At 42.1% G+C, this 16126-nt stretch overlaps 1 protein-coding gene across 2 annotated transcripts in view; it reads right to left on the bottom strand.

Annotated features, from left to right (window-relative positions):
* The window catches only part of FAM120C (family with sequence similarity 120C), a 183763-nt gene that overhangs the window by 123583 nt on the left and 44054 nt on the right, over nt 1–16126 (bottom strand). For both annotated transcript variants that reach the window (XM_033921801.1, XM_033921812.1), the window contains exon 3: nt 3248–3330. In XM_033921801.1, the coding sequence (XP_033777692.1) occupies nt 3248–3330 (83 nt within the window). The remainder of the gene's footprint in view (nt 1–3247; nt 3331–16126) is intronic.

Raw genomic sequence — 16126 nt, 5'->3', positions numbered from 1 at the left:
GATGGATCTCTGCTGTCCCAGCCCACCATTGGACCATTAGGGATTTAAAATGTATACTGGGAAAGGGGAGGGAGGTAAAAGTTAGTATTTGGCTGGGACAGAAGATAGAAGGGATCCCTCCTATCCTGGACCACCAAGTCTCACAGCAGGCCCAGCAGAGGCCTGCAACAGGTTCGGGGGGGGGGGGGAGGGGTCAGCATTGACCCGAATATAAACAGAGACTCCTATTTTTGGGCCTTTTTTTGCCCCAAAACTCTCGGGTTTATATTTGAGAAAGCACAGTTACTTACCGTAACAAGTGTTATCCAGGGACAGCAGGCAGATATTCTCACACATGGCTGTCGTCACTGACGGAGCCCAGTACTGACATTTTAAAAGTTAATCACCACTTTAAGTCTTTAGAAAGTTTGCGATAGCTGCACTGCGCATGCACAAGTGCCTTCCTGCCCGACGTAGGCGCACGGTCCCTCAGATCAGATAAGCCACCTACGAAGCCAACCAGGGGAGGTGATTGGGTTGTGAAAATATCTGCCTGCTGTCCCTGGATAACACTGTTACGGTAAGTAACTGTGCTTTATCCCAGGACAAGCAGGCACCATATTTTCACACATGGGTGACCTCCAAGCTATCCAGAATGGGATGGTGGGAGTGTTGGCCTTTACGAAAATTAATTTTGTAATACTGACTGGCCGAAATGTCCATCCCATCTGGAAAAAGTTTCCAGGCAGTAATGAGAGGTGAATGTATGAACAAAGGACCAGGTAACAGCCTCTCAGATTTCCTCAATAGGAGTAGATCTAAGGAAAGCTACAGAAGCTGCCATAGCTCAGACCTTGTGAGCTGTGAAACGACTCTCCAGTTGCAGTCCAGTCTGAGCATAACAGAATGAGATACAGGCCGTCACCCAGTTGGAAATTGTTCTCTTGGAAACAGGATGCCCCAATTCGTTAGGATCAAACGAGATGAACAGTTGGGGAGATGTTCTATGTGGTTTGGTCTTACAAGTTACAAGTTTATTAGAATTTGATGGATTGTTTAATCAGTTTGCTAAGCGATGTACAAAATTATTAAAAGAAATTATTAAAAGAAAAGTGAGAATTACAAAAAGGACAAAATTATTAAAAGAAAAGTGAGAATTACACAAAGGACAAACTTGTCAATATAGTAGGCCAAAGCATGTTTACAGTCCAGAGTGTGAAGTGCTGTTTCTCCTGCATGAGAATGGGGCTTTGGAAAGAAAACTGGAAGTACAATTGATTGATTGAGATGAAAATCAGTAACAACTTTCAGTAGAAATTTGGGATGGGTGCGCAAAACCATTTTGTCATGGTGGAAAACTGTGAAAGGAGGATCTGCCACCAAGGCTTGCAACTTACTGACTCTCCGAGCTGAAATGAGAGAGATAAGAAAAAACTTTCCAGGTAAGAAACTTTGAGATGAGCTGTAGCCTTTGGTTCAAATGGCTGCTTCATTAAGGTTCATTAAGGTCCTAGACTACTGGAGGAGGTTCAAGAAGTGGTTTTACATTAAAAGGTCCCTTCATGAATCTGGAGACCAAAGGATGGGCGCAAGAGGTTTACCCTTGACTGGAAGATGGAAAGCATTAATAGCATTGAGATGGACTCTAATGGATGTTGATTTGAGTCCAGAGTCAAAGAGATGAAACAAATAGTCCAATACAAGATTCACTGACAAGGAAGAAGGATCATGATGATGCAGAAGACACCAGGAATAAAACCAAGTTCACTTTTGATAATAACACTATAGAGTGGTTGGTTTCCTGGAGGCATCGATAATGCTGCGGACAGGCTGAGAGATGAAATTCAGATGAGTTCAGCCCGAGAGATACCAAGCTGTCAGATGTAAGATTGCAGATTGGGATGAAGAAGAGCTCCTTGATTCTGTGTAAGCAGAGAAGGAAAAATTGGAAGGGGGATGGGCTCCCTGGTGCTGAGTTAAAGTAGAAGGGAGAACCAATGTTGTCTGGGCCACCAAGGAGCTATGAGTATCATGGTGACTGACTCCTGCTTGAGTTTGAAAAGAGTTTTCAAGATGAGATGAGTGGGAGGAAACACATACAGAAACATTTGCATCCAATCCAGGAGAAACGCATCTGCTTCCAGATGGTGAGGTAAGCAAAGTCTGGAGCAGAACTGGGGCATCTTGAGATTGTGAGGAGCTGCAAACAAGTCCACATGTGGAGTGCCCCATTGTGCAAAGATGGACTAGAGAGTGGTTGAGCTGAGTGTCCATTCGTGAAACTGAAGAATTCTGCCAAGGAATTCTGCTCGCCTTGAATGTAAATTGCCCTCAGGAAAAGGTTGTGGGCTGTCACCCAAAGCCAGATCTTTTGAGCCTCCTGACAAAGTGGACTCACAACCTCAGGGTACTGAAACTGTAGAGATCCTTTGCGTTCATACCACACTTTTTTAAATTGTCACCGTTTTCCTCTCCACCACCTCCCCCTCAGGAGGGCATTCCAGGCATCAACCACCCTCTCCGTGAAAAAGACTTTCTTAATGTTACTCCTAAGGTCTACCAACCCACAACCTCAATTCATGCTTTCTAGTTTTACCATTTTCCCTTCTCTGGAAAAGATTTAGCTCTGTATTGATACATTTAAAGTATTTAAATGTCTGTATCATATCTCCCCTGTCCTTCCTCTTCTCTAGAGTGTACAAATTCAGGTCTTCCAGTCACTTCTCATATGTCTTTTGGTGCAAACCCCCTACCATTTTCATCACCTTCCTCTAGACCACTTCAAGTCTTCTTTGAAATACACTTCCCCCTCGATATTCGCAGATTCCTGCTTACCTTTTTTCAACATAGGACAATGGAACACAAGGGATGACAACAAAAAAAAAAGATTGCCCTGGATAGAAAAGTAGCCTCACACACTCTGTGGTTGACGGCTAAGATATATCCTTACTAGTGTGGACAGACTAACTAGGCAAGCAGCTAGATTTTTTTTTTCTCCCCCACCATCATCAACTATAATAATATAGGAAAAGCTAAGGGCCTGATGCCTTAGAGATAATTTATATAGTGTTATTAGGGCTCCCAATGCCCTAATAAAGAGATACAGAATACAAGCTTCAGTGTATCAGAAGTTAACACAAAAACTAATCAAAAAGTGCATTTACTTCTGCTCTACAGAATCATCTCTATTCTGCTCTCTAGACAGAAGTTAAAACAAGAGTATGATGAGTGTGCTTTGCATAGACAGCATAAGGTGAATTCTCCCCACCTTGAGTGAAGCCAGGGGGTGGTCTGGTCCCAGCAAGCTCCAGTGAAAAGCTGCTAAATCTTCATCTGGCAAAATATGGTTTCCTGAAAACAGAAAATTCTCTCATTACTGTCAGAAACAAGCACTATTCTACTCCAGTGTTAGTGTGTCCTTCCCCTTAATCCATCATTACATCCAGTTAGCCATAATAAAATTCTAGTTCCCTGTGTGCCGGGGGGTGGAAAAGCATTTAAAAAATTTTTCTCTAGCCGGTTTTCTATAGAAGACTGGGGGGTCTTGGTGATAATTACAATTCTCTTCATAGACTCTTAATTCTTCTATAAACAACTTCTCACAAAGTTCATTCACAAATTGCAGTATCTCAAATAGCTTATAATTCAATCCAGGTAAGCTGGTAGTGTTTATATATCATGCACAAAACAAATGAATCAATCAATACTTAGCTTGCAGTATTACTCTCAGATGCCACTTCTTTCTATAGTTGAAGTTAAAAACCAAACTGCTTCACCAGCAGCAATATTTGTGTCAAGATTCGACAGGGAGTCCCCGTTTCGCCAAGACAAGAAGCTTGCATATGGTGGTAGAATTACAGTTCTGAGTGGAAGATTCCTGAGGCAACCTGGACGGCAAAACAGGGACTCCCTGTCAAATCTCAACACAAATATTGCTACCGATGAAGCGGTTCGGTTTTTTACCACAACTATAGAGAAACGTGGCACCTGAGAGTAATGTTGCAAGCTAAGTATTGATTTGTTTGTTTTGTGCATGATATATAAACACTAACAACTTACCTGGATTGAATTATAAGCTGTTTGAGATACTGCAATTTGTGAATGAACTTTGTGGGAAATTGTTTATAGAAGAATTAAGTCTATGAAGAGAATGGGAGGTTTTTTTAGAACCATGAAGCACATCTGAGGTCTTTTTCTCCCATTTCCCCCCCCTCTCCCCCTTTTTTTTTCTTGTGGCAGCCTTTTTTTCTTTTTCTGACTGGAGATTTTTTTTTCTCAGGAAAGTTGTGCAGTTTATATACATGAGGGTGGCTATAGGTCTGCAGTGTCTTGGTAATAACCCATACCTGTTTTAAATTTTCAGCAATGCAGGGTGTTGGGGTGGAAATTCTTAAAATATTTCTATACTAAGCATTGTCTAATTCCTGTAATATAATTCCTACTCACGCAAATACTTTACATTTGTTTTTATTGCTTATTGGAATTGGTTTTTTATAATGCTTGGTGTCGTTGAAAATCAATAAAATTAACTTGGAAACAAAAAAGAAAAGCTTTTAGATAACTTGGGCTACAGTTTAAATTTTTATAAGTGAAGCAAACCAATCTTTTTTTCCTTGCCACTTTATTTTTGCCTGGGGCTTTTGCATACTGTTAAAATGAAGGCAATTTAAGAACAATTCATAGCATTGGAGTGGGTATACAACGTTATTTCACATAAGCAAAACATCCATCATAATACTGAACTATGTTCTGAACAGCTCCCTATCAAGTCCCAGTATATCATGATAGAACGGTTTACTTTTTTAGGCACATTTATTTTGTCCAATTCAGATCTTTGTCTCCAGAAAGAACACAGAAGCAAGACATGATGGTTCTTCAAAAAGTTTCCATACGTTCATATTTTTGTAGGAAATGGTTGAGATGGGAGAAGTGGTAAGAGGGCATGTCACAGAATGTCATGTGACTAGTCAGTCAGGCAAGCCGGCTCAATTTGCAGGAAGTGATATAATGTGTTTTTGAGATATTTAATAGTGTTTAAAAATATAAAAGTGCGGAAACTTAGAAGATCCCTCATATTTTTCTCGACATCCTAGCAGTAATGTATTTTTGTACCCATATGTTTGTCAATGAAATTTCAAAGGCATAGGCATACTACCCGAACACTTTCCTACCAAACATGTTAAACACATATGTAAATACAAAACAAGAATTACTCTTCCTTTATTTTGTGGATGGAGACAGGTGAGGAAAAATGTGCACACACTTTTGAAACTTCAATACATATATATAACCTATACTTTTTTTATTAGGAGGGTTATGTATGTGTATATACATATCATAGATACATATACAGACACAGATATATAATATACAGACACAAAGACCATTTTCTCCCAAGTTATGCCCCTTAGTTTATAGGTTCTTTTGTATTTGTGATTGTTTTTGTTCTCTAAGGGATATTGGTTTTCAATTTTCTGTTTTTCTCCCCCTCCCTGTTTGATCTCTTCTGCAGGGACAGTTAGGAATGCCACAGTGTAGCAGAAAAACTCCAACAATCAACTGTCAAGCCACAGCAAACATCAATTTTAAGTGTGCAGAAAGGAGAAATTAGGTCTTCACCCGCTAATTTTCTTTCCTTTAGTCTCTCCAAACCAGTTTGAATGCTTAGGTTTATGCACTCCTACCAGTGAATGTAAACGGAAAACTACTGACTTCAGATTGAGCCTATTAAGTACCCTGTGCTGTACCCAGGCAGTCAGTATTTTCTTACCAAGTCAGAGGAAAAAGTCAACAATCCCTTCAAAGATGAGATCCTAACAGGACTTAGATTGTGAGCCTACTAGGGACAGGGGAAAAAAAAAAATAAAGTACCTGCATATAGTATACGAGGGCTGTTCAAAAAGTATCAGACCTTAATTTTTCTTGTGTAAACAAATAAAGCTAGGGAGGCGTGGTTTCGAGCACATATGGATGGGACCCTAATGCACATGCTTGAATTTTTTCTTGCCTACAGAAGCTGTCAGTTGCCAGCAGACCGCAGATGAGTGCGAAAGTGTAAGTGAGCACCATCCGATTTTCATTTTTGACAGAAAAAGTTGAACAACGCTACTGCATTAAATTTTGTGTAAAGCTCGGCGATTCCCAAGTGGAAACGATCTGCAAGATTCAACAGGCCTTTGGGGACGAAGCAATGGGCACCACACAGATAAATGAGTGGTACAATCACTTCAGAGATGGCCGCACATCAGTGGAGAGTGAAGCACATACTGGTAGGCCCTCAACATCCAGAAATGAGATCGTCATTGACCAAGTGAAGTCCCTGGTGATGCAGGATCATCGAATCACAATCAGAGAACTTGCAGACAAGGCGAGCATCAGCGTTAGATCCGTTCATTCCATATTGACTGAGGATTTGGACTTCAGGAGAATTTCAGTGAAGTTTGTGCCAAAGCTGCTAACGATCGAGCAGAAGCAACTCCATTTGGAAATCGCACAGGACATGCTGGAAACTGTGAACAGTGATCCCAACTTCATCAGCAAAGTGATCACTGGCGATAAGTCCTGGGTTTAGGGGTATGACCCTGAAAGGGACCAGATTTCAGTTAAGAGAAGACATTATACAAAAAAAAATACAAAAGTCATTATAGTCATGAGAAACTTAAGACAAGTTCGGATATTCTTCGAGAAAACTCAATTCCAGCTCATAGTTCAGTCCTTAATACTAGGCCTACTTGACTACTGTAATATCCTCTACCTCCCATGCCCTACAACCATAACAAAACAACTACAAACTATCCAAAACACAGCACTAAGGCTCATCCACTCATTAAAGAAACATGATCACATTACAGAAGCATATCTCCAATCGCACTGGCTTCCGATCCCAGCAAGAATACAATTTAAATTCTACTGCCTACTATTTAAGACTTTATACGGAGACAGTCCAAACTACCTGAATAACCGCCTCATCCACAACACCGCAACCAGACATAGGAAAACTCACACCCCATTCTCATACCCCCCAATTAAGGAGGTCAAATGGAAAAAACTATATGATGGCCTCCTGGTCACTCAAGCAGCCAAACTAGACAATCAAATCGCCAATCTACTGACGGCATCCCTCGACTACAAGACTTTTAGAAAAGAAATAAAGACCATACTCTTCAAGAAAACTCTGAAAAAAGAAATAATACCGCAAGTCTCAAACTCCACTCCTCACTAAAGCCAACTACCCCAAACAAATAGCCTTACCCATTTCTCACTCTTTTTGAAAATGACCATCTTAGATAATTCTTTTGTAATCCCCCTTGAACTGCAAGGTAATGGCGAAATAGAAATCCCTAATGTAATGTAATGTAATGTAATCGTGCAGAATGCGACAGACAAGTTGCGAGCAATCTCAAAAGAGGCATTCCAGTGCTGCTTCCAACAGTGGCAGAACCATTGGAAGAAGTGTGTGGCAGCCCAAGGGGACTACTTTGAAGGAAATTAGTATAAGATTGTTGTATCTGATTACGAGTATTTTTTATGAATAAGGATCTGATACTTTTTGAACAGCCCTCATATATAAACTGTTTTGACTATACTCACAGAAAGACAATATATCAAATCCATGACCCCTTACCCTGACAGACAACTGCATAATTTCACCTGAAAGACCTCTTACGTGTCACATACCTGATTTTCTCCCAGAGTAGTTATACTGATATGGAAGGTTCTAGACCCGCCTGGAGGGGCTAAAGAAAAGATAATTAGCAGGTAAGACCTAATTTCTTCTTTCTTAACATACCTCTAGTCTGGTCCAGATGCTTGGGAATTACCAAGGCTTTGACTTAAGGATAAGCTCTTGTTAACCCTCTCTTCTGAAAAGCTGTCCCAACTCTTCTGAAAAGCTGTACTCAATTTTTCCACAAAGGAATGCAAGGATGGCTAGATTGCTGCTCTATAAATGTCTTGCAGAAGAATAAGACTGCTCTCTACCCAGGCCCCCCCCCCATGTGTTCTCTACAAAGGGGTGCTGAAAAGTTCTCACCACCAACAGGGGATATAAGAACATAAGAATTGACATACTGGGACAGACTGAAGGTCCATCAAGCCCAGTATCCTTTTTCCAACATTGGCCAACCCAGGTCCCAAGTACCTAGCTAGATCCCAAATAGTAAATCAGATTAGGATGCTGCTTATCCTAAGAACAAACAGCATAAGATGGCATAAGCCATCTCAATAATGGCCTATGGACTTCCCTTTTAGGAATTTATCCAAATCTTTTTAAAACCCTGCTAAGCTAACTGATTTCACCACATTCACTAGCAATGAATTCCAGAGTTTAAATACACGTTGTGTGAAAAAATATTTTCTCCGATCGGTTTTAAATCTACTATTTAGTAGCTTCATTGCATGTCCCCTAGTCCTAGTATTTTTGGAAAGAGTAAACAAGCAATTCACATCTACCATTTCTACTCCACTCAGTTATTTTATAGACCTCTATCATATCACCCCTGAGCCGTCTTCTTCAAGCTGAAGAGCCCTGGCCACTTTAGCCTTTCCTCATAGGGAAGTCAGTCCATCCCTTTATCATTTTTGCCATCCTTCTCTGTACCTTTTCTAATTCCACTATATCTTTTTTGAGATACGGTGACCAGAATTGCACACAGTATTCAAGGTGCAGTTGTATCATAGAGCAATTCAAGGGCATTATAACATTTTCATCTTTGTTTCCATTCCTTTCCTGATAATTCCTAAAGCACAGGTTACTTACCTTAACAGGTGTTATCTGGAGACAGCAGGTAGATATTCTCACATATGGGTGACGTCATCCACACAGCCCAGTAAGGACAGCATGAAATGCGAACTGTCATTTTAAGTTTTAAGAAATTTCACAACAGCCCGCACCGCGCATGCGCGAGTGCCTTCCCACCCAACGCCAGCTCACAGTACCTCAGTTCCATAAGCAAGCTAAGAAGCCAACCAGGGGAGGTGGGTGGGATGTGAGAATAACTGCCTGCTGTCTCTGGATAACACCTGTTAGGTAAGTAACTGTGCTTTATCCTAGGACAAGCAGGTAACATATTCTCACACATGGGACTCCCTATCTTACAGGAATGGCATGAAGGGAGAGTTGGCCAATGAAGGAAATAACTTTTATAATACTGCTTGACCAAAGTGACTCTCTCTCTGGACAAAGATTCCAGACAGGAGTGAGCATGAATACGGAAACTGAGGACCAAGTACCTGCATCACAGATATCCCCATGTAATCAGAACAGAAGAGTGCCACTGAAATCACAATAGCTGAGATCTTACATGCTATAAGAGATTCCCTAAGTTGTAGTACAACGGAAAAATGGAAAAAGAAATACAGACTACAAGGTAAGTGGAAATAGATCTCTAGGGATAGGCTGACAACCTGTGATGAACAAAGGAGACAAACAGGTGAAAATAGGTTCTGCATGACTAAGAGAAAATCAAGGTTCTTTTACAGTCCAAGCTAAGAAAAGCCATTCCTCCAGGGTGAGAATGATGCTTTAGAGAGAAAGGTAGAAGCACAACGATGAAAAAGGTAGAACCACCCCATTCCGTGAGCACTGTTGTCCAGAATAAAGGAAGGGTACAGAAAAGTATTTTATCCTGGTGAAAAAGCTGTACAGAATAGGTCTGATACCCACTCTGGAAGCATAGTCTCTCTATAAGCAGAAATGATGGAGATGACACAGACTACTGACACAGATGTACAGAGAATAGTGGTTCAAATGAAGGGTGCAACCGTTTGGTGAGAACAAGTTGATGATCCCAACCCACTTGAGACTGGAGGAGGTCGACAAGACCTATTACAAAGCTGGAAACCAGAGGATGAGCAGGCTGTGAACCTGAACATTGAAATACTCACAACCCTAGGATGAACTCTGACTGAAGTGAGGTGAGGAGCCGAGTGGGAGAGAGGTAGGAAAAAACTCCCAGATGAACTCGAATAAAGGCTTAATAAGATAAGATAAAGATCCTAGAACAGAGAAAACCATCTCTGCCACTTCTTACAGCGGTGTTTTATAGAAGATCGTCTGGATGCAACTAAAAGTGTCTAGACGTAACTAAAAGAATCTGGTAGGATGAGAAAAGAGTAGTGTCTGCTGAGGCCACCCCGAAAGGCACCAAGATGTAAAACAAACCTTCGACTCTTGAGAGAAAGATCTTTGCCAAGGCTGAAACAGAAAGAAGAGCTACGGCTGTCTGGTCCACCTGGGGGACTACAAGAAGCCTGGAGGCCGATTCCTGTTGAAGCTGAATTAGCAGATTGATTAAAAGAGGGATTGGAGGAAATGCCCAGAGAAACTGGTCCGATCCAACCAGGAGAGAGGCAGCTATTGCTAGACGATGAGAATGTTGTCTAGAAAAATTGGCAATTAGTAATTGAAGGAGCCTTAGGCTCCTCCTGTGGGCGGGGCCTTAAGCACATGGGCCGGGTTGGGTCCATGTGCCTAAGGCCCCGCCCAAAAGAGGGGCCCAAGGCTCTCGGGCCTATTCTGGTTGCCCGAGGTGCCTCAAGTCCCACCTGTGGGCGGGGTTTGTACCACCTAGGCCAATCCGGCCCCATTCCTGCGTTGGCTGGCCTGCCGGACAGGCGGGCTTGGCACTCATCCATCCGGCCAACATTTTTTGAGGTTCGGGGAAGGGGGGTTGAGGTAGTGGGGTCGGCAGGGGTGTCGCGGATCGGCGGTCGGTCGATGGGGGGTTGCGTTGAGGGCAGAAGGGCCTGGGATCCCTCCTGCCTGTATTTTAGTGGGGATGGGGTTTAGAGGGGGTTGCAGGCCAGGAGGGCTTGGGATCCCTCCTGGCCGGATCGTGTGGTGGTGGGAGGGGGGAGATCACCAGGCCAGGAGGGCTTGAGCTCCCTCCTGGCCCCAACGGATTTGGCCCGGGGGGGAGTTTGGGGGTCGCGGGGCAAGAGGACTTGGGCTCCCTCTTGCCTCGAGTCGGGGGAGGTCAGGGTGCCGTGGGGCAAGAGGGCTTGGGCTCCCTCTTGCCCTGATGTCGTGGGGGGAGGGGGTGGATTCTGTAACCAGTGTTGTTTCTGACAGACACCAGTTACAGAATCCAGCTTTTAGGCGAAGGACTGGCTCCTCCTTCCCCTAAAAACCCTTGTTTTGGACGTTTGGGGCTTAGGGTTTTTTTAGGTTGATTATATGGTATAAGTTTAGATGTAGTGGTGGTCTGGGCGTTTAAACAGCTGAACGTAGAGGCAGGCCATTATCAAAAAAAAACCTCCTTTTGGATGTTTTTTTTGATAATGGACATTTTCCCTGCTTCTACTTTCAACGTTTAAGGCTTTAGGCCAAAAGGGGACTTAGATGGTTTTTTTTTTATTATGCCCCTCCACGTTTCTAAGCATTTAAACTTGAAGATGAGGGTGGCGTATGTATGAAGGACAATTATGGAGGCCACCCCTAACAAAAGACAAGATGTGATGGTATTAAAGATAGTGACAAACAATATTAGCAATGCAACAAGAAGCAAAACTAATTTAAAAACTATACAAAAAAAGAGTTTACCATTGAAAGCTGGAAAGCAATAACCACAGTCTAAGCAACAAAGTTCATGATCTGCAAGCCCTGATGTTACAAGCAGACCTGGATATTGCTGCTATCACAGATACATGGCTCAGTGAATTCCATGGATGGGATGCAAACATACCAGGATATAATCTTTTTAGGAAGTCCAGAGATGGTCAAAAAGGTGGAGGGGTAGCTCTTCATGTAAAGATCAATATCCAAGCAACTGAAATGCAAGAGACCTGGGAGAGGAAGAAGCGATATGGATCGCTCAGAAAAGAGAAGATGGAATGTCTATCTACGTTGGTGTAGTCTACAGACCTCCGACTCAAATGCAACAAATTGATAAAGATCTGATTGCAGATATCCAAAAGTTTGGAAAGAAAGAGGAGGTGCTGCTGAGGCATTTCAACCTGCCATATGAGGACTGGAAAGTTCTATCTGCAGAATCAAAAAGAAGTAGGGAGATTGGGGTTGCCTTTCAAAAGGTTCTGCTCAGACAAATGGTGACGGAACTCACGAGGGAAAAAGTGATATTGGATAGAGCACTCACAAATGGGTATCTCTAATGTTTGAGTGCATGCACACCTGGGAAATAGCAATCATCAAATGGTTTGGTTTGACTAACAGTTAAAGGGGAGGGTGGCCACACAAAACTGAAAGTCCTAGATTTCAAACGTACGGATTTTAGTAAAATGGGAGAATACCTGTTGAAAGAGCTGTTAGGAATGGAGGACATTTGAGAAGTGGAAAATCAGTGGTCTAAGCTGAAAGGAGCAATAAAAATGGCTACTGACCTTTATGTGAAGAAAATAAATAAAAACAGGAGTAAAAGGAAACCGATATGGTTATCTAAACTAGTGGTAAAGAAAATAAAGGCAAAAGAGTTGGCATCTGTGAAATATAAAAATACTCAAGAAGAGGAGTACAGAAAGGACTACCAGGTGAAACTGAAAGATGCCAAGAGAGAGATACGACTTGCAAACGCACAAGCAGAAGAGCAAATGGCTAAAAAATGTAAAAAAAAAAAAGAGACAAAAATGTTTTTAGATATATTAGTGAAAGGAGGAAGATGAAAAATGGAATTGAGAGACTAAAAGATGCTATGAACTGATATGTGGAGAGTGATGGGGAAAAAGCAAACATGCTAAACAAATACTTCTGTTTTCACAGAAGAAAATCCTGGAGAAGGACCAAGATTTTCTGGCAAAGTTACACACAAGAATGGAGTAGATACAGAACTGTTCACAGAATAAAGTATTTATGAACAACTTGAAAAATTGAAAGTGGACAAGAGATGGGAACGGACGGGATTCATCCCCGAATACTGAGGGAGCTCAGAGAGGTTCTGGTGGGTCCTATTAAAGATTTGCTCAACAAGTCGCTGGAGACGGGGGTAGTTCATGGGGATTGGAGAAAAGTGGATGTGATGCCAATTCGCAAATGAGGTCACAGAGATTAAGTGGGAAACTACAGACCGGTAAGCCTCACTTTGGTTATTGGAAAAATAATGGAAGTGTTGCTAAAAGATAGCCATCACATCAATCTGTTGGAACTCAGAGCGATTTTCAATGCTCTCAAGGCTTTTCAGCATCTTCAAGACCGAGTCATTCTCATTCATACAGACAATCAAGTGGCCATGTACTACGTGAATAAGCATGGAGGAACAGGATTTCTTCTACATTGCCAGGAAGCTCAGAAAATTTGGAATTGAGCAATCCCTCACAACATTTTTCTCAAAGCTGTCTATATTCAAGGAAAGAAAAATTTACTGGCAGACAAATTAAGTCACCACACAAATGGACACTCAATTCACTAACTCTTCATCAAATTTTTTCTCAGTGGGGGCTCCTCAAGTAGACCTTTTAGCGTTTCCCCACAACAAGAAGCTGCCCCAGTTCTGTTCCACACTCTACTCTCCTCTCCATCTGGAGGCAGATGCTTTTCTCCTAGACTGGACAGACAAGTTCTATGTGTTCCCTCCATTTCCACTTATTCTCAAGACACTTGTCAACTCAAAACAGGAACATGCCACCACAATTCTTAAAGCTCCTCGGTGGCCCAGACAACCATGGTTCTCCCTTCTACTTCAACTCAGCATCAAGAAGCCACTTCTACTACCAATTTTTCCATCTCTGCTTACACAGAGTCATGGATCTCTTCTTCATCCCAACCTGCAGTCTCTACACCCGACAGCCTGGTACTTCTCGGAATAACTTCACACCTTCAGTTTTCACAATCTGTCAGAGCCATCTTGGATGCTTCCAGAAAACCAACTACTAGACAATGTTACACTCAAAAATGGACTAGGTTTTCTGTTTGGTGCGATCATCACCAGGAGCCACAGTCTATCTCCTTGTCTTAGATTCTAGACTATTTATTCCATTTATCCCAATCTAGCCTCAAATCCACCTCCATAACGAGTCCATCTCAGTGCAATTACTGATTTCATCAACCATTAGATGGCAAACCTCTCTCTACTCACTCAGTGGTTTCCAGATTTATGAAAGGACTTTTCAATCTCAAACCACCTCTAGTAGTTTGGGATCTCAATGTGGTACTTGCTCATCTAATGAAGCCTCCATTTGAACCAATGTCTACGGCTCATCTTAAATATCTCACTTGGAAAGTAGTTTTCCTCATTTTTCTTATGTCTGCTAGCAGAGTTAGTGAACTACAAGCTTTGGTAGCAGACCCAACATTTAAAGTATTCCATCATGACAAGATGGTACTCCGCACTCATCCAAAATTCTTACCCAAAGTTGCTTAGGATCATAAAAATGAAATTGTTTCCCTTTATATAAAATGCAACAAACACATGGGAATTGCAACAAAAAATTTGTCAACAATACCTGTACTCTCAGACGCAACGCCCAAAAGGCCTTATGCCTAATCGAGTGTCTCTTGCAAAATCAGGAAAAATTTTTATCTTTGATCCCAAAAAGTTTGCTTCCAAATATCTAAAGTAATGTTTCTAAACAAATTTCGGTTCAGCTCAAAGGCAAAAGAAACCACTAACATTGTTCTTTACATTATCACTTCCAAAGATTTGAGAAAAGTTTTCAGGTCCATATTGCCCCCGTTAACCACAGGACTCTCAGAAACTTTATGTGGACTTTTAAAACCTTGCAAATAAACAGCTTTGATTATCGGGGGTAGTGAATCGGCAGTGACGAGTCAAAACCACGCGAGACAAAGCTGTGCCGACAATCATGTGCAGGACGTCTGTATACTGGATTTAAACAATATTTTAAAGCGCTCTGAGGGGGGATTTGGGTGGGGAAACCCCCCCACACACACACTTTACTTGGAACTGTTGGTGCTCCCGTTGGGGTGGGTAGGGGGACCCCATTACAGAGGAAACTGTACTTTTTCCCTAAAAACTGTGAAAAATGCTGTTTCCTCTATAATGGGGTGTTCCACCCCTAATACTCCCCCACAATGGGAGCGCCAATATTTCTAAGTAAAGTGGGAAGGTTCCCCGCCCAAACCCCCCCCCTTGGAACACTTTAAAATACTGTTTAAATCTAGCACACAGACATCCTGCGTGCGATTGTTGGCGCTCCATTGTCCGCGCTGCTGTGTCTCGCACAGTTTCATCTATGTACCGAATCGGCAGACATCTGTAAAGTTTCAATGAGAAATTTTTTGAACATATCCACAGCAGACACCAAAGGAGACCTCTGAAAATTTAAAACGCTCAAGTTTTATCTCCTAATTTAGTTTTCAAGGTATTCCAGGTGTCTAGATGTGTAGGTTCTATCCTTGATTGCAATTGCCTCAAACGATTCAAACATCTGGACCTTTTCTTTTAGATTTGCCAGTTCAGAAAAACATTGATCTGAAACTTGTGCCTGAAGGAGAACCGCTTCTGAGATAATTTTCAAATCTCCACTATTTTGCTTCACATTGTTTAATATCAAGCGATGCATATCATTGATGGCTTCACACAGTGTTTCCAATGTCACTATGACTGGTTTCACCATTTCCCTCTGTTGAAAATCAAGAATCGGTTGGCCTTTAACTCTCAATAATTTACTCACAGTTCCTTGTCCCAAAACTTTTGAGGCTGCTTGTGTGGTAAGATCTTCCTCCAGAGTTAGGCTCACTGATTCCGCCACCAGCCCCACTTGTGCACTGGGACTTCCATGCAGGCAAATCTCCTCTGGTCCACTCTGGCCAGCAGACAAGCCAATTCCTGATTGGGGGGGGAGCCACACACTGAATGGGGCTCAAAGACACCCTGCTTACACTGCCGTCTGAAACGTCCATTGCGGGCTCAACCAAAGAGAGAGAGGGATTCTGTCCTGCTGCAGTTTGAAAGCCATCGAGCCTTGCTTATCTCATCACAGAAGTAGAAGCAGCAGCCAAGGGAAGCTCCCGCACTTTCGTCCTCCTTTTTTCCATCCTTCACAGTGTAGGTTACTGATTCACAGGCTCCGAAACATAACTCAAGAACTAGCAGCTTGTGCGTCTGCTTACTACCAAGCCATCTTGGATTTCAGCATCTTAACAGTTATTTATTCTAACTTTTTAAGTTATTTTTAATCTCTCATTTTAAAAAAAGCCTATCATTCAATGGTATTGTTTAACCCATTGGGTCCC

The sequence above is a fragment of the Geotrypetes seraphini genome, chromosome 1 (genome assembly GCF_902459505.1).
Source record: "Geotrypetes seraphini chromosome 1, aGeoSer1.1, whole genome shotgun sequence".
Classification (NCBI taxonomy): domain Eukaryota; kingdom Metazoa; phylum Chordata; class Amphibia; order Gymnophiona; family Dermophiidae; genus Geotrypetes; species Geotrypetes seraphini.
Note: the sequence above shows the minus strand (reverse complement) of the source record. Positions and strands in the feature narration are given on the sequence as shown.